This window comes from Megalops cyprinoides, chromosome 24, assembly GCF_013368585.1.
Source record: "Megalops cyprinoides isolate fMegCyp1 chromosome 24, fMegCyp1.pri, whole genome shotgun sequence".
In the NCBI taxonomy this organism is placed as follows: domain Eukaryota; kingdom Metazoa; phylum Chordata; class Actinopteri; order Elopiformes; family Megalopidae; genus Megalops; species Megalops cyprinoides.
Window position 1 is genome coordinate 14,123,339 of NC_050606.1, and position 22,089 is coordinate 14,145,427.

Consider the following 22,089-nt stretch of genomic DNA (forward strand, 5'->3'; position numbering starts at 1 on the left):
ATGTCATGATGAAAAATTATCAGTGTTTAACATTAGTATAATTTTAGTTGGGGCTGAATTATTTTTTGATTATATACTTCATTCATATCTGATTATTTTTTATGCACCGTGACATAAGTGAATTGTGGACGTTCCTCTGCATTTATCTACTGTTAATGCCAAATATAAAGTATACTTTGCTTATCTGACTTTAAATCACAGTTCATATTTGCTTTCCTTACTTTTGAATTAAGAGTTACAGGTACTTGATAGGTCTACACTGCAAGCATGAGCAAAACCATTTAAGTCATTTCAGAGGTTCACTTAGTTATATTTGTCGTACTGAGAACGTCCAACAATTGCACTTCTGCTTTGAGGGAAGAACTATGATTTCTTTTTTTCATGTCCATGTACAATACGTAGTGGGGTTTTATTTGGCCCCCAAAAAACATGTCATGTTTAATTTTTAGCGCTTGAAGTAATGCTGAATGTAGGTTCTTGGAGAATTGTGTGATATGCATTACTTTCTTGTCTTTGGGACTGTTAAAACTTTTTTTTTTTTTTAATTTTGATATTGTTCATACTTTTTAAAATTCCATGATATTCCATTTCATTGTTCTTTTAGGGACAGTTTTTACTTTGACAATAGGTGCTCTATTACTAGGAGTTTTGTAGCCATATTATTGATGTTTTCACAGCTGGTATATTAAATAATTTTTCCAAAGATATTTACTATTGCATTAAGTTCCATAGTCTAAATGTATGTAGCTTTGTATTTTAAATATATCACTTTCCATACATGTATGTTCTTGATTATCTCTCACATATGTGCTAGTATGTGACAGTCTGCTGGTCTGCAAACATTGTGTAGTTCTTTGTGAATATATATTACAAATCCTAACATGTTTTAGTGGCTTAATAAGAACACATTAGATGCATATTATATGCTTTTCAGTAATTCAAGTATGTACTCTATATTTTAGTCCCACATTGTACGTGTTATGCCTAAAGCTTTCAATCATTGAAAAAATTAAATCTTAAAAATTAAAGCTAATTGAATTAAATGTTTTGCTGTCAAAATAGCAATCTTACTCAATTGGGAAATCTCTTGTCAAAAAGTAAACTGAATGTCAGATTTATCTTGATCAGTTAATCATTGTCTTTGCAGTTTAAGATTTAATTTTTGCTTTACTGACATACCATTATTTGGTTTCAGATGCAAAATATTTTAATCACTTGTGCTTTTCTCACTAATAAATGTTTGGATGTTGGAAAATGTGTTCGTTTAAATTCCCTTGCTAGATGGGTAAGCCACAATTAAAGACCCACTTCATTTGTTTGAGTAGAGTCATTGAGAAATGTAGAATCGCCCTCAAGTCCCACAAACCTAGTGGTGACAAAGTGGTATTTACAGACTATTGTCAACATTATGAGCTAAATGCACCCTCATGTGGTCTATGAATGAACTGCAAGAGGTATTTGTTTCCTGTCCTTTGAGATCTCTTTTGCGGGGAAATTCAGTAAAATGGCTTCAACAAGGTTGTTGAAAGCATTGGTACAATACAGTTCTAAATTTAACAAAAACCTCTTTATGTACTTGTGGTGTAATATGGACGTAATGCCATACAGCTATTTAACACACAGTGATGAAGATCAGGTGTGGACATTAACACTCCACTACAGCTACGCATGCAGGGTGCAAGAGTAACTACACCACAAGGTTCTGTGGTGTGGCCTTACTATAACTCCTACTACATTCTTTGAAGAGAAGATGAATTGTACATCTTGACTCTACAAGATGACATTTTACCCATTATCCACTTATATAGCAGGTCACATAAATTTAAACAAATTTTAGTTTAGTTCCTTGCTCCTATCTACTAGTAAGGCCTATTCCTAAATACTATGCCTTAGGTAACTAACAGTAAAACAATTAAAGCAAGGACTAAAACATATTAAAAAAAAAAAAAAAAAAAAAACCTATAAAATAATAAACCCTCCCCACTTCTTTGATTAAAAAATGTTCTTTTTACTCCCACCCTCACAACCCACTTCTCTTTTAACACCTGGAGTGTGGCATCTCAATTAAACAATTACCCAATTATCCAATGCCCTACCAGTAACATACACATTCTCATGCTTAACTGTTCGTCAGCTTCATGGCAAAATGCTTCATATTGCAAGATTTGTTAATGAACAACACACAAGGCCCTAACACAACACATTTGCACACATTCATGAAAAAAACAGGAAAGAACAAATGTCCATTGGGAAGACTGAATCTTCACACAGGTATATAAGATTCCCATCAGAACAACACCCTTTTACTGATGAATGTAGTAATGTGGAAACATTTGAATCTTTAGCCTCAACTTTACTGAAAAAAAAAAAAAAAACATTGAGTACAGCTCCTTTATGAAAGTGGTTACTAAACATGGCATAACAAGATATTGCAAGCATTTGTTCACAATGTTGTTGAATTCATTTGCATCATGGTCCTATTAAATTCCCTGACACGTATTAATACTAGTGATTGTGTCACTTCATCTACTCCATGTGGGAAGGTCAGAAACAAAGGTTAGAATCTGTTTTGTTCTTTCAAGGTAATGTAAATAGTTACAATAAAATTATGTGCAACAATTCTTTAATTTTAACACCAGGAGATGTGAAACGGTTTACAAAATGTCAAATTTTGTTTGGCTGAAACAAGTCTACTCAACTGGAGCAGCTGCATGGCTTTAGAGTTGGATGTAAGATGATGTATATCAGTTCATCTGCTGATATTTCAGACCAAAGGCATTAATGTAACTGCAATGCATTTACAACCAGAGGGAAAGTTGAGAACTTCATGGTTATTCTGAACTCACTACTACAAGCCTATTTTCTCTCCCAACCACTATGCTGTGCCACCGAATGGTGTCTGGTGGTCCTGTCACAAAGCGTTACAAAATCACTATCCAGAACTTTCTCCGCTGCTGTCCCCCAATGGTGGGATGAACTTCCACACTTCATCCGTTCTGCTAAGTCACTCACTGTCTTCAAGAAACATCTGAAGACACATCTCTTCTGCACTCACACATCTTCAATGCTTTATAAATTACAATGGAAGCAGTTATGAAGAAGTACAAAATACATTATGGTAATATATATATTTTTTAATATCCGTTTAATATGCTTTCAACCATTCACCCCAACAAATTTTAACTCATGTCAAAATGGCATGGTATACAGATATCTCAGTGTCTTCAGTAATAATCATTCCCCTTCCCACACTTCCAGCACAAAAAGGCAATAAATAAAAATGAATAAATAAAAGTCAGATATAAAACAGGTAAATACAGAGAATACAAAATAGATCCCAAATCAATCATCCAAATAGGTAAAAGATTATACAAACAACTACAAGTAACGTCCATTTGAAACCAAATCAAATAAAATCATATCCAAATATATGGACTGAACTCTTATGTCAGTTTTTGGACTGAACTCATGTCAGTTTTTGTACAGATTTTGTACAGTATTCAGAAAGACAGACAACACCTATGTTGCATCTATACCCACAAAATTTGCAGCTTAACAACATGCTGATGTTCAGTAGAATAAAATGTAACACTGGATAATTCTTATTTTTAATTTCTAAACTTTGTGATTTCATGCAGTTTGTATCCTGCTAGTCCACAGTTCTGAGTCATCTCATTTTTGTCTCAGCTAGTAGAGGCACTTAATTTTTGAAGACTATGACAGCTTGCAGTTTGATCTATGGAATGTAAATTAGTTATCATAGATCCTCTATTCAATATGACCATCACGAACAGTGGGTACGAGTGATCAAGTACATGAATTTAGCATTTAAAGTACTGCTAGATTGCTCAAAGTATCATTGGTCAGTAAATAAAAAAGACCGATTTTATCTGAATGATCCATTCAAACATTTGATTTTTAAATTAGGTGTCAAATGAGGATAGACAACACTACACCTAAGAGGAAGCACTTGTGAACTGCTTACATTTTTACAGGTTGTCTACAGGAATGTGAAAGTGGGCAGGATTGAAGGTTTTGGAAGGCCTGCAGCTTTCAACCATAGCAACAATTTCATTCCCAGAGATACCTGGGAATAGCATCCTCTGTACCACAATAGGTATCTAAAGGATCCACTAAATCTGTGAAATTTGATTAGCTTCTGTCATTATTTTATATGCATAATGTTGTGTACTTTTCATTAATGTTTTGTGGCTGAATAATTACTGGTCTTATTTTTGGAGTGAATGTGCACTGAACTTCATTCTAAAGAAGTATTTTCATTGCAGTGCCATCTCTCTTTGATATGGATACTTTCTCTAAGCCTGAAAATGCCTGAGGTTCCATTCTGAGTGCAGCCTTATGGTAATGTTTTGCTAGAATACTCCCAAATTGCCATTCCTTAATTATGTTTTTGTCATACCCATTTTGATTTTAATTAAATCAAAAAATGTGCCCAGATTTTACAGAAAATGTATTTGATATGTATGTACTGTATTTAAATGAAAGATTTACACAGGTAAAACACATTTGTTTTAGTGTAACTATTTAAAACAATAAAAACTCAATATCAGCAACCGGCAAAATATCGCATCACAAAATGAAATGTCCCTTGTTAAAAAGGTAGCCAGCACAAAGACAAATATTTCTTCTTGTGTTTTTTGTTCTTCAGTTTCAATTCCCACCGTTAAATCATTCATAAACATTTTTCCAATACGGTGTCTCCGAACATTTAAACATCTGTTTTTCATAAAAATAACCGGTCTTTAAACATACTGCTCAAGTCTCAGGACAATGTGCTTTATGGTTCAACAAAATTTCTGAAAATCATGTCACTTGACTGTTACAGCTATGAAAAAAGCTTTGAAAAGGTCTGTGTAAAAATCAAGCTAATGCTGCAGAAACAAGTTCAGGGCACAAAGCAGTATTTTCTCCCTTTTCTCTAAAGGTGAAGAGGGAGGTGCACCACCTAGACACTACCTACTGTGCAGTATCTTACCATCCTGAACACTGTACATCATGTCTTAACAGGCAATTGTTGGGATTATGGAGTCAGGATTAACAAATAACATTCCAAAAGTTAATTCTCTCATGCTGTAAAAACATCTTCATATATGCTTTCTTTCAGCTACACGGTACTTCCTCGTACAACTGACATTAGAAACCATTCTGATGTGCCCTTAAGGCCTTGAAACCCAGTGAAGTTCACCGCCCACTGGAAACTGTTCCCATTGTGACATAACACTCAGGCTATGCTAAAGTGAACATAGTTCATTGTTGCTCACACTGCATTCTGCACCATGTATTCTATTCTTTGTGAATTTGCAGAATGCAAACAGATAGAAATGGATTCTAAATGACAGGATGACAGAAAAAAATCTCTAATTATATTGCAGGTTGTGCATTTGTTCTGGCAGGAATAACTTAATTTCACAGACGCTTGAGATGTACAAAATATATTTGTCAAGTCTGTAAAGTAAACAGTATGACATTATCAAGTCAATATCAACAATTGGGTGTTTTCTTCCCTCAAAATGTGTTGGCTAAAAGTTTTCTCCAATGTGAACGCTCACATGCCTCTTTAGGTGACTTGACGAAATAAATGTCTTCCCACACTGTGTGCAGCTGTACTGTCTCTGTCCTGTGTGTACGCTCTGATGAACTTTGAGGGAGCCAGACTGGGCGAACCTCTTTCCGCAGTGCGTGCAGCCGTATTTTCTCTCGCCCGTGTGAACACTCTGGTGCCTCTTAAGGTTGCTGGAGTCGGCAAAACGCTTTCCGCACTGCATGCAGCTGAACGGTTTTTCGCCCGTGTGAACTCTCAGGTGCGTTTTCAGATTTTTCAGACAAGCCAAGCTCTTCCCGCAGTACGTGCAAATGAACAGCTTCCTTCTTGTGCCAACTCTGTAGGGGGGCTTGACGCTTTTGGATTTGGTGAAACTGTCATCGCAGGGGCCCCATCTGTTTGCGTCAGCAGCACTAGACTTGGACCCCACATTTGATTGCAAAGACACGTGGGTCTCTGAGGGAAACACAACATTCTCCAATGGCAACTGTTCCCTCCGCCTGTCTCCTCTGTAATGTCTACGCTGTGCCGGAACAGCTCCTGATATCATCTCCTTGTTCCATACAGAAGCCATCTTTCTTTTCTCAGCAGAAAAGACTGGAGGAAGCTCTCCGTGACCCCGAAAGCTCCCAGAGTCTGTGGTGGCCGCATACGAGCAGGTTGGGTCCTCGGTCTCTTTTCCAGTAACCCCTCTTGTATAGAATGTGTCCAGTTGAAGTGTCCTCTCGTATATGGCGTGGTCGTGGCCCTGACTGTTCCGATTTCCCATGCCAAGTTCAGATCCCCTTTGCTGAAGTGTCTGGTTTGCAGTCTCATTCTCCGGTTCTGCCTTAAAGACAGTGTCCAGTCCACTGTCTTCCCAAACACTGTGGCTGGTGCTGTGTTGTTCATTGAGCTCATCTGTGTCTATAGCAGGTGTAGTCTGCGTGTCCACAACAGGAGCCCTTTCACCATCACCAGTACTTGACTCTACAGCTTCTGGGGGAAGGGTTAGAGCAACAATAAACATCTTTGGGAGTACAGCTGACATATGCGGGTATACTGCTTGTGTATAAGAAATATGTACATTCAATATCTACAAAAGCAATACTTCAAAACCTACAACAATACTGCAGTCATGCTGTAAAACCATTGGAGAAATGTACAAACATGATCTCTTAGAATATGTACTGTGTTCTTGAATACATCCCTTAAGACACAGATAACCTGGAGCTGAAATGGTGAAATGGTTATGTGTCTGGAAATGTGGCCGAACCTATTTGCATTTGGTGGTGCACAATTAGAACACTTACTCTCTTCTCTGATCTTCAGTCCTCCCTGCAGGTCACTGTTCTCCAAGTCCTCTTCAAGCTTCTCTATTTTAATAGGCACTGACTCAGGCCTAACTCCTTCTACTTCCGCAGACTGTTAACAAGCGAAGAGAAGATTCAGACTACATACAACAAAAAAAATACTGAAAAATGTTAAATGCGTTTTTAATTTAAGACCAAGACTTTAAACCAACTTGGAACCATTCAATAGCCATTCAGTTTGCAACAACCTTTTGGGCTCCATCTATACATATTATATATATATATATATATTTGTCTGTACATTTTAGTGTTTGCTGCTATACAGCTTCTGTCAGGACTTCCAACAGTTACACCAAGGTGAACAAAAAGTGACACCTCGTCAGATTTAACTGAAGCCTCTTCCTCACGCTCCGCTGCGGGACCTCCATCTCTCCACTGACTGCTGTCCAACTGTTTGCTGACACTGTCTTCGGCTGGAAACGGAGGCTTCTCTGAAATAAATTGGAAAAACAATGAAAAACTTACCCGGTTACACAGCTAGTTAGTTTTCAAAACAAATACCGGCAGATCAACACATATTTTGTAAGGCAACGTTACGCTAATATAGCAATAAGACTTAGATAAGGAACATAAACATCACATTTACTCACATTATTTGTACACTAACCAACCTAAACAAAAGCTCTATCAGTCGAAAATACAACGCAAGGCCAGCAAGCCATTTTCTGGTCATACTCTTACCGTGCACGGATCCTTTTAATTCATTGCGAACTTGAACCCGTGCTTTCTCCACACCCTGTCTCGATATCCTCAATTCCATCATTTGTAATTTCCTCTTCAGAGCTTCATTCTCTTTCTGTCTTCGAGATATTTCCAAATGTAAAACCGCATAGCCATCATCTACAAGTTCGCAAATTTCTGCTACTGCCGCATTAGCCAGTACCTCCATGATGGAGGCCAGCTGTGTTTGAAAACTGACGGAATTCATTTTCTACTACAGTTATCGGAGATCAGATGCTTTTTCTTTCATAAGATATTTTCTTCATAGAGGGAAACGACGCGACTGCGACCAAGCATTAACGTGGCGGTGTACATTGGCAAACGACTGAAAAACTAGTCTGTGCGGTGCGCACATTGTACTTCCGGGGATAGCCTACTGAGAGGGAGGGTCGCCACAGCACTGTCCTGATGCACCCAATATCCGCAGCGTTGTGAACGTTTTGTGCACGACGACCGAATAGCTCTTCTGCAGCTTCAACCCCCGCCCCATCTTGCAAGAATACTTGACGGAATTGTCTATTTAATTTTGTGGACGTGTAGCTACATGAGGCGAATAAATCTACAAGTCTATTATAGGCTACTTTTGTGTGATTATACCGTAGCAAAACGTCGGGAAGCAGTACTTTATAAATAGCCGGTGCGTTATATTTCTGGCTTCAGCAGAGGTCTCAATTGCCTAGTTGTTTTTGTAATAGTAATCCCATATTATTATGACTGGTTTGGACCAAAGGGTATATATTCAATAAATCTTCCTAGAGTTATGCATAGTATAACACCCTGCAACACAGTCATATTCTTCCCAAATTGTGCACATCCAGTGGTTCTTCTTGCTTGAACAGGAACACATTTTCAAATTACCTGAATCAGCAGATACATATCATGGGGTTTCTTGATCCGTTTTGTTGCAAAACAATTTGCACAAGTTTAATTGTTCTCATGCACTCAAATGTGTATTTTCTACATGTTGGTGAATGTTTGGCAAAACCATCCCATGGGGCCTTTCCATTAATATCTACAGCCAAAGATTTTGGCTACTCTGATCTTCTCTCCTTTGACTATTTCACCTGGTGATATCTCCTGTCTCTTGATGCCTTTGTGTATCTCCCTGAGTGTAACCAACCTACTGAATACCTAGGCTATACCTAGGTAACACTCAGCAACAGCTGAGTTACAGCTGTTTAGAAAAAATCCAGGAATTTTCTTTCAAAAATGGTTTTAAGCATAAAATGACAGGATGTATTATGGAACAATTTATAAAAGAAAGTTAAATATTACTATTCAATTATGCCAGTAATTCCAAAGTTATGTAGGCTATTTCTTACAGTTCATTGATTACAATGATTTTTGTACATTTATTATTCCCATAATGCTCAGAATTTATTGGTAAAGTAATTATTTTCACTTTTTAATTTTTCCACTACTTCATTTATAATTCCTAATGAGTGTTAAGAGAAATACATGAAAATGTGCACAATGTTTAGAATTAGAACTAAATCAACATATGTCTATGTACTCTGACTTTGATGTGTAAAGTGTAATCACTATTTAAATCATCAGTAAAACGTCGCAAAAATTCATCTTTATGGTGCAGTCCAAAATCACAGCATAATATACAGGTTATAATCCAAAGTTTAATTTCATCTAAGTCATTTATACCATTAGTACCACATTGTACAACAACAGCTACCTCTACATTTCAAATGTGTAATTACAGCATGGCTACTGTAAAATGTACAAATATTTCTGAAATGTCTTAAGTTAGTTCAAAACTGATGAATTTACAACATTATCATGACAGTTGGACTGTCTGAGTACATTTTTAAAATTGGGGAGTATTCTCCTCCAAAATGACACAGCTTTCCTATAAACAACAGTAACACACATTTAAAAAGACTCAAAATCAGTATTTGTATAAAATGAAACAATGAGGTACGGTGTCACGATTGTTTTATATATGTATGACACAGTAAAAGTCAATATATTCTTTTACTTCTATCCACTATGAAATGCTATTAGGATGACTCCCTTCTCAAAAAAAAACTGCCCATATGTGCACAATATAATAAGTAGAATGATTTTTCCATTTCATTTTCAAGTTTTACCTCACACTCCACACTGATGGATGGTTCCTCTGTTGATGTATTTTAAGGTTATGTTTTCCGGCAAATCTTTCCCCACAATGTATGCAAATAAATGGTCTCTCTCCTGTGTGTACGCTCTTGTGTCTAATGAGATTACTTGAATCAGCAAATCGCTTTCCACACTGTGCACAGCTGAAAGGTTTCTCTCCCGTGTGAACTGTCTGATGTTTCTTGAGGTAACTTGACTGGGCAAACCTTTTCCCGCACTGCATACAGCTGTATGGTTTTTCCCCTGTGTGAACTCTCTGGTGTGTTTGGAGATATTTGGGACATGTGAAACTCTTCCCACAGTATCCACAAATGAACCTTTTCTCTCTCACACCAACTCTAACCTTTCTTGGTAAAGTGAAAAGCCTATTTGACTCCGTACTGCTCTCTCTCACTGGCATTTGGGCTGCATTTTCTGGCAGTAGTTTATCTCTGCCCCTATACTCTTTGTGATGCCTTTGCTGTGTGTGAACCACTCCTAACGTTGCCTCTTCACTCCAAGCAGAACATACCTCAGCATCTACTTTAACGGGTTCTGAGTCAATAACTATGACATCTGGTTTCATATCAGCAGACCCTAAAGGAGAGAGGCTGTCAACTGCACCTTTCCCTGTGATAGGACCAAGGCGCTGTTCGGAGTGAACTGACAAGCTCTCTGAGTCTGTTTCGGTAGTATAAGAGCACGCTGGACCCTCAGTCTCTGTGTCAGTGCTCCTCTGTGAAAACAAGGTGTCCAACTGTCCATTTCTCTCATATAAAGGGTACTCATTGCCCAGGCTGTTCAGCCTTCCTGTACTGTGCTCCGAGCCTGTATCCTGGACATTTTCAGTCTCGTCCTCTGGTTCAGCCTTAAGGACAGTGTCCAGTCCACTGTCTTTCCAAGCACTTTTTCTGGGTCTGTGCTGTTCAGTGAGCTCCTCTGCGTGTTCAGGTGCAGTCCGTGTGTCCCCATTAGGAGCCCTTTCACCATCGTTAGATCCAGACTTTGCAACCCCTGGGGCAATATTAGAGACAACATGTTATCAATATCCTCGCATTACAAGTTATAAACTGGAATAGTTTAAAGTCAATTACTCACATATGAAGTAAGTGAAGAAAACTGAAGAGTAAAACAGTTTGGACCTCTGCTGGTCCCACGGATGCTTCTCAATTTCTGATGACACATAGACACGACGGAGCTGAAGGGGTTAATTATGGCTCCTTTCTATAATTCCTTTCACTTACTCTCTTTTCTGCTCTTCAGTCTTCCCTGTGAGTCACCGTTCTCCAAATCCTCCTCAAGTCCCTCCTTTTTGATAATCATTGCTTCCTCAACGTCCGCAGGCTGTAACAGGAACAACAGGTTTCATTTTAATAAATTCTAGGTTTCCTCTCTAACCAAAAAAAGATTCCCACAAGCATACTAGCACACATTAACTAGTATTGTCTGAATTAATTTGAAGGTCTCTGTAAAAGACCTTGTCCAACAGCAGTTGGCCTTGTTCTGATAGTAAATACATCATACGGAAAGATGTATTAAATCTGTGAATTTTTGCAGCATATATATACAATATGACATTACTCATCACAATATGTTGTAAATGGTTAATGCAGATAGAATGACAGTTTTACTTTGCTATCAATGCCTTATACATCATTCAGTGGACAAACAATACAATATGCATGTTATAATAAAACATCATGAAGCATCAACTTGATGTTGTTCGTGAATGTGTTTTAGTGATGAAGCTTTAACACCAAAAAGCTCCCCAGAAAAGAAAGGATTACATAACTTTTATTCTTGAATGCAGAATCACACTGTTTGTGCTGATCCATACACTGACCTTATCCTGCACATCAGACCTAACTGCAGTGTCTTCCTCATCCAAGGCTGCAGGCTCTCCATCTCTCCAAAGACTGATGCCCAGCTGACTGCCAACAGAGAAGTCTCTGTGTGCAGCGGGAAAGTGATTCTCCTCTGGAACATGGATGATTGCCCATTTCATGATTAAAGAGAATACACGTGAACGAAATGCAAATGAAATGCAATACACAATAAATGCAAAACAATGCCAATCTGTCAGTCAAAGTCCTGCGGCGGGTCTGGGGGCGTCGACTTGGACAGCGTTCCAGCGTTATCAGGCGGGGAGTAATACGGCCATTTATTAAAAAGGCAAATAGTGCTAACTACACTAGTAACACTCCCTCCTGTAATTGTACTAGTATCTGCGCATATTTCATCGCGCAAATAGTAATGCGCATATTTAACTATAGCATACCAAACCAAAATTATAAATGAATTGATAAATAAAAATGCAGAAATAAATACAAAATTTATTTATATATCAATACATGAATAGAAAAAGGTCATGTCATTAATGTCTTTATTGCTTAGCATGGCTGCTTTTACATAACTTCTTTACGATTCACTCGTATTTATTTCTAACTTTAATAATTAATCTGTTGCCAGATTATGTATTTTGCAGGTCTTCCGTTACTACGAAGTTACTGCGGGGTAATTACCCTTGGTAACACATCACTAACTGCAACTTACCCCGTGCTGTTGCTCTAAATTCATTATAAAGCTGAACTCCACTTGAGCGACTGTTTACACAGCTCTCCCGCACCGCTCTCGCCCAGGACCCTCGTTCAATCCTCATCTCCATCATTCGTAATTTCCTTTTAAGAGCCTCGTTCTCTTTCTGACTTCGGGATATTTCCAAATGTAAAACCGCATAGCCATCGTCCACAAGTTCGCAAATTTCTGCGATGGCAGCTTTAGTTAATACCTCCATTATGGAGGTTAACTGTGTATGGAAAGCTACATAATTCGACGTCATCGCGGACCGGTTAACTCCACGTCCAAAATATTCAGTGGAAACTGCAATATTAGTGGACTTCCAGAGCGGACACCGTACACTAAATACAAATAGGCAACCGCTGCCCTAATGTGCACCCAGTTAACTATGTTGCTAACTAGCTGCCTCTGCGATGAAACATACAATCCTTTAGCTTGCTACCGAACTACTGCATCTCTTGCTGGCTGACTGGCAAACGTTTACAATTTACTTCCGGAATGAGAAGGAAGCGACCACAGATCGCAAATAGGGACTGGATGAAAAAAAGTGTTTTGGAAATGAATTACCGTAAATATCCGACACTAACCACTGACAAACTGTGCTGATACACCTGTCGTATCCATCCTGCTACTAGTAAACTACGCTGAGCTGTGGATGTCATATTGTCATGGGGTTCAATGATTCATTTTATCATATTCAAAGCTTCCACTCCTGACTGTAGATTTCATTTTTGAAGTTTCTGTTAAACACATTATTGAATATGTCATTAAATGTTCTTACAGCGACCTCATTTTAAATTCGCTTAAAATCGGTGTCCAGGTGACCAGCTCTTGTTGTACAGTTTTCTTATATTTAAATCAACATGCTGGAGCCTCTGGCACTCTGTCTTTTGTTGGCCACAAAAAAATTCTGTTCACTGATGTAAATGCTGGGCAATGAGCTTAATTCTTTTACCGGTGTAGCCTTTGTCAGCAGGAGGGAGGTTTCACTCAGTGCAAGCTAAACAGCTTCTTTGGAAGCCCTCTAGCTCTAAGTATGATGAACACTATGCAACATCATCATTGAGAAAAGGGCATTAGCTGGCGTCCCTCAAAGCCAACCGTTACACACAGGCACAAACAATAATGTGGGATACTTTATTAGTGAACTCTGATTCAAAGAGCACAGGTATTGACCCCTTTTTACACCCCCTCCCACCAGTCTCAAGGGCATTTCTCTGCACTATGTTTCTCTCCAAATAGCAGACTGTAGTATTTTGCAACTAGAATATGTGAAAAAGGAAGTACAGTTAACAGAGGTGACTCTGCAAATCCAGGCAAAAAAGGAATTTCATGATAAAAAATGATGCCTCACCTTTTCATCGTTAGTGTACATATATTTCAAGAATCAACTAATATATTTGTGGTTTGTTGTGGTGCACCGTGTGTGGTATTCTAGAAGATTCTTCCCTTTTAATAATTTTATACATAAATACATCAAACAAACTTGGCAACTCTAGGCTGACCTGCACAAACAGTAGTGGATCTGGGGGCTCAGTGGAGAACAATATATAGAACCCCAACAAGGCAGGACCTGACAAAGTGTTAGGGAGAAGCCAGATACATACATACATACAGACATGCATGCACGTGCGCACACACACACACACACACACACACACACACACACACCTCTCAGCTCTCCAGTTAGACTAATCAAATGTAACCTAAAGCAACCCAGCCAGAGTCATAGCCAAAAGGCAAAGAAACAACAGCCACTTCCCATTTTCTGAGCATTAAATGATACTCAAAGTGTACCTTTTAATCCCTGATTTTGAGGCTCATCCAACATTAGATTCAGCTGAATGAGTTCTCTGTTGGTGTACTTTAAGGTTATGTTTCCCAGTAAATCTTTTCCCACAATGTGTGCACATAAATGGCCTTTCTCCTGTATGAACACTCTGGTGTGCCTTTAAATGACCTGACTGAGTGAACCTCTTTCCACATTGTGCACAGCTAAATGGTCTCTCTCCTGTGTGAACTCTCACATGTGTTTCAAGATTGTGCAGGGACGGAAAGCCCTTTCCGCAGAAGGTACAAATAAACCGTTTCTTTCTTGTACCTGGTCTGTGGGTCTTCATGCATACTGATGTAGTAAAACTTTTATCAATAGATGCATATCTATTCATAGCTGGCACCTTGGATTTTAAAGCCACTGAACTTTCCCTTGGAACAATTTGGGTATGTGCAGGATAAATGTTGGAAACCTTTTCTGGATGCAACTTTAGAGTCTCCCAGTCCTTTCTGTTTTGTGTGTATTGTGTATAAATTGATCCTGACAGGGCTTCTTTGCTCCATGTAGAACGCATATCCACCTCTCCTTCAAAAGGTACAGAGTCCATAAGTAAAACACCTTGTTTCCCATCAAGAGAGCCTATACATAACAGATTCTTATCAGTAACTTTTGCTGTAGTAGGACCAAGCTGTAGCTCTGAGTGAATGGACAGGCTGTCCGAGTCGGTTTTGGTAGTGTAAGAGCACGCTGGACCCTCAGTCTCTGTTTCACTGTTTCCCTGTGTAAAGAATGTGTCCAGCTGGCCGTTTCTCTCATACAAAGCATACTCATTGCCCAGGCTGTTCAGCCTTCCTGTACTGTGTTCTGATCCTGTGTCCAGGACATTTTCAGTCTCGTCCTCTGGCTCTACCTTAAGGACGGTGTCCAGTCCACTGTCTTCCCAAACACTGTGTCCAGTCCTGCGCTGTTCATTGAGCTCATCTGTGTCTACAGCAGGTGCAATCTTTGTGTCCACAACGGGAGTCTTTTCCCCATCTTCAGCTTTCGACTCAGCAGGTCCTGAAAGGAAAGCAAGAGACAACACCATAAGAATGCATCGAAAATGAACTGCATTGCGTGGAGAAAACACAACATTTGGTCTGAGCATTCACTTACACCATATTGCATTTGGTGATATTCCTTATGCTTAACCACAGGTGGAGATGACATCACTATGTAATTGCATTTTGGAGAGGATGGAAGTCTTTGGTTTAACAGTGGCACTGCTTGTCACCAGACTGCTGTCCAAGGCTGCTGTCTCACAGCCATAATGATGTTCCCACAGCTGACTGTGAAGTAAAACGTCTTTGCAAACACTGAAATCATTATGTTACATTTGAATTGGTGTTTAGCCACAAACATATATCATCATTAATGCTGGGAACAGGAAGTCCATGCTATGGCTACTAAGTGATCAATGTATCTAGTATCTAGGCACACTGATGAAAATACATGGAAATATGTGATAAACTAATTAAGGGTACAGCCAAAGAGGACAACTTTGCTGTAATCTTGAAAACTCTTGTTCCAAGGGGATATGGACATATTGGGACTGAAGGAGTTAACTGTGCACACAACGGCAATGGTTTCAATTGCTTTCACTTACTCTCCTGTCTGCTCTTAAGTCCTCCCTGTAGATCACTGTTCTCCAAGTCCTCCTCAAGTCCCTCCTTTTTGATCATAAGTGTTTCAGGGTCGGCCTCCTCTATGTCTTTAGGCTGCAACAGAGGAACAAGCTGTTTTACCTGACTAGATCCAAGCTCCCAACCACTTCATGGACATCACCACAAGCATGGCAGTAAAGTTGAAGGTCTGAAGGGATAATTTTAGCCATTTTAGCCATTAGAATAATCATTGTGTACTGTTGCTATAAATCTCACCTTGTCTTTCAAGTCTGACTGAACAAGAGCATCCTCATTGACTGCTGAGGGCTCTCCGTCTTTCCAAAGGCCCCTGTCCAGCTGACCACCAACAGAAGAGTCTGTGGCTGGAAAGTGACCCTCCTCTGGTACAGTGTCAGATGTGTCAAAATCCCAAAGAAGTGTTGAAAGACAAATACAAATTGTCGGAGTGGGATAAGAAAGTTCAAGCGCAGTTTTCGAGTGTGCCCATTACAAATGCATGTCTTTAATTACTGTCATATCCATATAAATGCAGCTATCTAATATGAGGATTAACACAACTCTGGACAGACATAAGGAAAACGTCACTGCGCAGACACTGAAACTTACCCCTTAACGTTCTTTCATTGCAAACCTGAGCGGCACCACCAGAGCGTCCTGTTGACTCCACAGACACTCGCGCAATCCTCAGCTCCATCATCTGCAGTTTCCTCTTCAGTCCCTCATTCTCTTTTTTACTCCGAGAGAGTTCCACGTGTAATACCGCATAGCCATCATCCACAAGCGCGCAAATTTCTGCGATGGCCGCTTGAGTTAATACATTCATGATGGAAGTTAACCGTGTATGGAAAGCAACATAATTCGCCATTGTAGCTAGCGAACAGCCAGACCAGTTCACATCACATTCAAAATATTTGGGAAACACTATAGTTACTGTAGGACAACAGTACTACAACTACCACTTACTATCTACAAATACTTAGCTTGGCAAAAATGGCTATCATAGTATGGAGAGGATAGCATGGTAGTTAGTTAAACGATGCAAAATTAATCACATCTGCTACGCGCTGTCCTTGCCAACCATCTCGCTTCTATTTACTTCCGGATTGACGGGGAAGCGATCGTATGTCGTATTTGGATTACCGTAAGTACCCGAAACTACACCCTTCATGGTCAGTGTCCTGTCGGCCCAGTGTCTAAAGTATATTATCTTACACATACAGTACATTCAGGCGCGGTCCCACCTGGAAGTGGTCTTTCTGCCTCACTTCTTGGTCTAGTGCTCAGTTTTTTTTTTTTTTGTTCGTTTTACTGAAGAAGTCAGGTAGTCATATACACACACACACTCCATAGAACAAAGAAATGCACTTGCTTATTATTTTATGTTTCTGTGAGAAACACACACTACAAAAAGTTATATAAAATTCTTTACACAGAATCAATATTTCACTTAATCACATCAAAATAAATAGTCACTCACTGCTTAAAAATGCAGAGCTACTTAATAGTTGTATTCAGAGGATGTCCAAATTGAATGAACTGTTCTACAGCTGAGCTGCTTAGTTTGCAAATGGAGAACTAAGCTACACAGTACTTTTGAGCAGGGTCAATTAATTACTTTTACACATTTGTGGAATGGTTGTTCATTAAAAGTATAGTTGCAGCTAATAAATTAAGCAATAAACGCCTGGTGTCCTCAAAAGAGTCCATTCAACATATTTAAAGCAAAAAAGAAAAAAAAGACTAGCAAAATAGTCATGCTTCATAGTTTGTTTGACATGAGACATTTCAAACATCAATCAATATATCTGTTACATTTTCAAATGCTACATGTGTTTTTCAGAAGGCCATTCTCATGAACATCATCCCATACTCTGAGAATTACATAACAAGCAACTTATTCATAACCCCTGAGTGTGATGCTCATCCAACAGATTCAGCTGGATGATATCTCTGTTGATGTATTTTAAGGTTTTGTTTGCCAGCAAACCTCTTCCCACAATGCGTACACATAAATGGTCTCTCTCCAGTATGAACACTCTGATGCGTTTTTAGATGACCAGACTGGGTGAACCTTTTCCCACACTGTGCACAGCTGAATGGTCTTTCCCCTGTGTGAACTCTCACATGTGTTTCAAGATTCTGCGGAGAGGAGAAACTCTTCCCACAGAAGGTACAGATGAAACGTCTCTCTCTTGAACCAACTTTGCGAGGGGTATTCATGCATATTGATGTAGTGAGACTTTCATCACAGGGTGCATACCTGTTCAAGGCTGCTGGCTTGGATTTTGAACCCTCTGTATCCTCTCTTGGTGCCATCTGGATGTGTGGGGGATAAATGTTGGTGACATTTTCTGGATGCAATTTTTCAGTTTCCCAGTCTTTTTTGTTATGTCTGCATTGTGTATAAATTGATCCTGACAGAGGGTCTCTGTTCCATACAGAGCGCATATCAGCCTCTGCTTCAAATGCCCTAGAGTGCATTCCATCAAGAGAGCTTAAAGGCGGCAGACTTTTACTGGCATCTTTTGCTGCAGCAGGCCCAAGCTGTAGCTCTGTGTGAAATGACCGGCTCTTTGAGGTGGTTTTAGAAGCATAAGAGCATGCAGGACTCTCAGTCTCTGTTTCAGATGTTTGCTGGGGGAAGAAGGTGTCCAGCTGAGAGGGTCTCTCATACAAAGTATACTCATTGCTCAGGCTGTTCAGTCTTCCTGCACCAATTTCACATCCTGTATCCCGGAGCCTCTGGTTCACACCATTGATCGCTGGCTCTGCTTTGAGGGCAGTGTCCAGTCCACTGTCCTCCCACACACTGTGTCTGGTCCTGTTCTGTTCAGTGAGCTCCTCTGTGTCTACAGCAGGTGCAGTCTGTGTGTCCGCAACAGGAACCATTTCACCACCATCAGTGCCTGACTCAATAGATCCTGGAGAGAAGTTTAAAGCGAAAATGTATCACCATGCAATTTATTGATGGCTAACTGAAAAAAAATGAATATACTACACACTTAGAATTGAAACTGATTTTACCACAGCCTTAGGTTAAGATGACCAGACTGCAATTGTAAAAAAGAACAGAGGAGGTACACAACATGGGCTACACCAAGTGGGTGGGGAAAATAGTCAGTTACTATAATTTAGAGAAGTCATGTAATTTGTAAATTCTCTATGTACAATTTATGTAAAATGACAATCCAGTAAAATAATTCATGAAATCATATTATCTTGCAAGAAACAACTGTTACAAGGGATTCCACAAATGTATATTGAACAAAAGCTCATTAAAACTATTTGACTGCGTATACTTCCATCTGTACCCTGTCTCTTGTCCTTGGTTTGAATTCAGCCCCTGTCACATTACTTAATTGTAAATTCAGAGAAAATGGCCATGCATGAAAGAAAACTGTCTTTAAAATCACACGATCAACAGGCATCCTTGTTATCACACAGCATTAATATTATAACATATTATAACACAGATCTACTGTATATTCATTTTAACTTTTACTCTTTTTTAATCATCTAAATATTTGCCTAACTCGACCGAAACAACTGTGGCCAAATACATGAAATCTGTTATGGGCTTACAAAGCAATTTTGGCTCACTTCGTACCCTTGCTTCCATTTACCATTGTGAATTCAGATGACATTTACAGTTTTTTGTTCTATTGTGTTCTTCCTTAAATCTTAACACTACATTAGCTAGCTAGTGCAGTTAGTGGTAGCGAGACACACTGGAGCTGTATTATTTTAACATGCTTGGGTGTCCATGTACAACAGCCAAAAAACAACATCAACAACATCACAAGGATTTCATCCCCTCACTTACTCTCCTCACTGATTTTCAGTGCTCCCTGGGGATCCCCATTTCCCAAGTCCTCTTCCAGCGTCTCTTTTTTAATAAGCGGCGATTCAGGTACTCCATCATCCAAATCTGCAGACTGATTGAACAGAAGATTGAAGTGCTTACTCTGATTGAATCCCAGTGTTTCACATTTCAGGCATCATCAATGGAGGATGAAAGCTGACTGATTGAAAAATAAGTAAATGAGTAAACAGATAAATGGTGTTAATTTATTTAAACATTTCTACATTTATTAATTTATGCATTTCTGGGTCCAACATGTAAATGAGCTGTCCGTGGCATTATTTCAATACAGAAAAAAATAATCATAAATTAAACTCTCATTTAAGCTGAGATAGATTTCACAGCAAGCTACCCAACAAGTCTACAGCATGGTTAACAGTTAATTCATTTCATCAAAGGTTAAAACATTAACCTTGAATGAATGAGGGGTGTGTAGGGGCAAGAGTGTGGTGTAGTGGTAGGGAGAGGGGGTTACTAACCTAAAGGTTGCTGGTTTGATTCCCCACTGGGGCACTGCTGTTGTACCCTTGGGCAAGGTACTTAGCCCATACAGTTAAAACTGCAACGCCTGCAAGTCGCTCTGGATAAGAGCGTCTGTTAAATGACAATAATGTAATGAACTGTTCAGGCCAGCTACACCGAGGCTACCGAGCAGCCTGATCTCACCTCCTCCCTTACGATTGACTGCATGGGTGACTGTTCCTCGTTAACAGACGTGGTCTCTCCATCTCTCCATAGACTGATGCTCGGTTGCTTGCAGAATAGATCATCAACGACTGGAAACTGAACTGTGAAAACGGAAGATGCATGATACCGTGGCAATAACGCGTTGATTTCAGGCTTTACTGAAGATAATGATGTGGCTACGACAAGGAAACAAATGGTAAAAAACGCCACACACGACCCAGCTAGTTAGCCATACAACTTACCACTTGCTGTTCCTCTTGATTCATTGTAAACACGAGCGCCACCTGACTGACCGTTTATAGGGCTCTCTGTTGCTCGTGGTCTCTGGATAAAACCTCTCGCGATTCGCATTTCCATCATATGCAATTTCTTTTTCAAAGCCTCGTTCTCTTTCTGCCTTCGAGATATTTCCAATCGCAAAACGGCATAGCCATCGTCCACAAGTTCGCAAATTTCTGCCACGGCGGCTTTAGCTAGTACCTCCATGATGGAGGCTAGTTGTGCATGAAAAGAGACACAATTGGACATCCTGTCTATGCAGTTTACGACTTCTTTCTAAATCAACAACCAGCCTATGCTACTGCCTTCAGACTTGCGAAAATAAAAAACTAGCAGGCTCCAGTTATCTATTCTGCTAGCAAACTAGCCCCTGTTGGTGATCTGCAACGGTACCAGTGCTTTGCCATGGAAATAGAGTTGGATGGTTGTGCCTCGATACCGTCCAATCCTAAGAGGCTTCACTACGCATGTGTCTGTTTTAACTAATCAGGGCTTTACATTCCGTTCCATTGTGGAATAAAGGAGTCACCTTCGTTTTTAGCAAACCACAGACTGATGTGCTTACCTTTCGTTTGCTCTGATTAAACAGAAGCATTGAAGAAAAGTAAAGCTTTTACTCTTCACTCTTGACAAAGTATTTTTTTTACAGCGATAGCAGGAATACTAACACTCATACCTTTTAACAGCCTTTTTTGTTTGCAACAGTAACGGCTACAATGTCCCTGAGGTGTAACTCCTTACAGTTTTTTTTTATTATTATTCTTTTAACCATAACACTTCAACACACCAAAATTAGATACATTTTTTATGGTCATACAATAAATGGCCAAACCTGGATCATTTAACATCTCCTAAAACTGAAAACTTTGGGTGGTATATTTGGAATAGTGTCTCTTAAAAAGTGAGATGATATGGGTAGATTTGTTAGTAATAAGTTTTCATCACATTGACGTCTGTACTTTGAGTGGCTATTTACCTAAAACTGAGTATTTGTGGGAGGTACTGGACAACGTGTGGCACCTAAGGTTTAGAGATCAGTGAACAGGTGGATTCTTGTCCAGGTTCTACAAGTTTGCAACTAGCCAGCATGTGACCTGGTACAATGCACACATTGTAGACATTTTGCTTGTATTACTACATTCTCAGGTTTATCTCTGAAGTCCTGCTCAAAACATTGATTATTCTGTTGCAAAACATTACTGCAATATTCTGCATTTTTGCTGAGGTCTGTGAGGGGGGTCTAGATACAGTAAACCTTGAATAATCACTAAAGAGGCCTTGGATCCATTGGTAGAAGTCTACTTGAGGTGTCACTGAAACCCATATTACGATCATATTTTTTTTTTCGTCGATGAACCAGGCCTGTGTGGTTGTTACGCCTGCGAACAATGGCTGCGTAACTGCCCACTCAGAGCAGATCTGCTGTTGGACTCAGACATTGTGCCTTTGCTCTTAGATTCTGATTACAAAGATGGAACATAATATCTCAGTCTAGCTGAGGT

At 39.4% G+C, this 22,089-nt stretch overlaps 4 protein-coding genes across 4 annotated transcripts; all 4 read right to left on the reverse strand.

Moving 5' to 3' along the window:
* Positions 1-5,365: 5,365 nt before the first annotated feature.
* On the reverse strand, positions 5,366-7,865 carry LOC118771004 (zinc finger protein 658B-like). The gene is made up of 4 exons (XM_036518829.1): positions 7,597-7,865; positions 7,231-7,346; positions 6,856-6,967; positions 5,366-6,541 (listed from the first exon to the last, which is right to left on the reverse strand). The coding sequence occupies exons 1-4, from the start codon at positions 7,841-7,843 to the stop codon at positions 5,541-5,543; spliced, it is 1,476 nt and encodes a 491-aa protein (XP_036374722.1). The 5' UTR covers positions 7,844-7,865; the 3' UTR covers positions 5,366-5,540.
* Positions 7,866-9,657: 1,792 nt separating this feature from the next.
* LOC118771002 (zinc finger protein 286A-like) lies at positions 9,658-12,752 on the reverse strand. Its single transcript, XM_036518827.1, has 4 exons — positions 12,298-12,752; positions 11,588-11,721; positions 10,989-11,088; positions 9,658-10,758 (listed from the first exon to the last, which is right to left on the reverse strand). Exons 1-4 carry the CDS (start codon positions 12,581-12,583, stop codon positions 9,734-9,736), a joined length of 1,545 nt encoding a protein of 514 aa, XP_036374720.1. The 5' UTR covers positions 12,584-12,752; the 3' UTR covers positions 9,658-9,733.
* Positions 12,753-13,957: 1,205 nt separating this feature from the next.
* Positions 13,958-16,902, reverse strand: LOC118771003 (oocyte zinc finger protein XlCOF29-like). Its single transcript, XM_036518828.1, has 4 exons — positions 16,366-16,902; positions 16,015-16,139; positions 15,741-15,852; positions 13,958-15,154 (listed from the first exon to the last, which is right to left on the reverse strand). The coding sequence occupies exons 1-4, from the start codon at positions 16,622-16,624 to the stop codon at positions 14,142-14,144; spliced, it is 1,509 nt and encodes a 502-aa protein (XP_036374721.1). The 5' UTR covers positions 16,625-16,902; the 3' UTR covers positions 13,958-14,141.
* A 529-nt stretch (positions 16,903-17,431) lies between these two features.
* On the reverse strand, positions 17,432-20,981 carry LOC118771552 (oocyte zinc finger protein XlCOF8.4-like). The gene is made up of 4 exons (XM_036519560.1): positions 20,551-20,981; positions 20,288-20,409; positions 19,583-19,694; positions 17,432-18,680 (listed from the first exon to the last, which is right to left on the reverse strand). The coding sequence occupies exons 1-4, from the start codon at positions 20,834-20,836 to the stop codon at positions 17,680-17,682; spliced, it is 1,521 nt and encodes a 506-aa protein (XP_036375453.1). The 5' UTR covers positions 20,837-20,981; the 3' UTR covers positions 17,432-17,679.
* Between the last annotated feature and the right edge of the window lie 1,108 nt (positions 20,982-22,089).

Bases quoted from the DNA above. Each gene is read 5' to 3' on its own strand.
- LOC118771004 (XM_036518829.1), bottom strand. From the start codon at position 7,843: ATGAATTCCGTCAGTTTTCAAACACAGCTGGCCTCCATCATGGAGGTA. The intron at 7,347-7,596 runs GTAAGAGTATGA...AATTTATTTCAG, and splicing joins ATTAAAAGGATCCGTGCACG to AGAAGCCTCCGTTTCCAGCC. The intron at 6,542-6,855 runs GTAAGTGTTCTA...CCCTTCCCCCAG, and splicing joins ACTGAAGATCAGAGAAGAGA to AAGCTGTAGAGTCAAGTACT.
- LOC118771002 (XM_036518827.1), bottom strand. From the start codon at position 12,583: ATGACGTCGAATTATGTAGCTTTCCATACACAGTTAACCTCCATAATG. The intron at 11,089-11,587 runs GTCAGTGTATGG...TTCCTGTTACAG, and splicing joins GGTCTGATGTGCAGGATAAG to CCTGCGGACGTTGAGGAAGC. The intron at 10,759-10,988 runs GTAAGTGAAAGG...ATATTGCCCCAG, and splicing joins ACTGAAGAGCAGAAAAGAGA to GGGTTGCAAAGTCTGGATCT.
- LOC118771003 (XM_036518828.1), bottom strand. From the start codon at position 16,624: ATGGCGAATTATGTTGCTTTCCATACACGGTTAACTTCCATCATGAAT. The intron at 16,140-16,365 runs GTAAGTTTCAGT...ACACTGTACCAG, and splicing joins CAATGAAAGAACGTTAAGGG to AGGAGGGTCACTTTCCAGCC. The intron at 15,155-15,740 runs GTAAGTGAAAGC...CTTTCCTTTCAG, and splicing joins ACTTAAGAGCAGACAGGAGA to GACCTGCTGAGTCGAAAGCT.
- LOC118771552 (XM_036519560.1), bottom strand. From the start codon at position 20,836: ATGTCCAATTGTGTCTCTTTTCATGCACAACTAGCCTCCATCATGGAG. The intron at 20,410-20,550 runs GTAAGTTGTATG...CCGTTTTCACAG, and splicing joins ATCAAGAGGAACAGCAAGTG to TTCAGTTTCCAGTCGTTGAT. The intron at 18,681-19,582 runs GTAAGTGAGGGG...ACTTCTCTCCAG, and splicing joins ACTGAAAATCAGTGAGGAGA to GATCTATTGAGTCAGGCACT.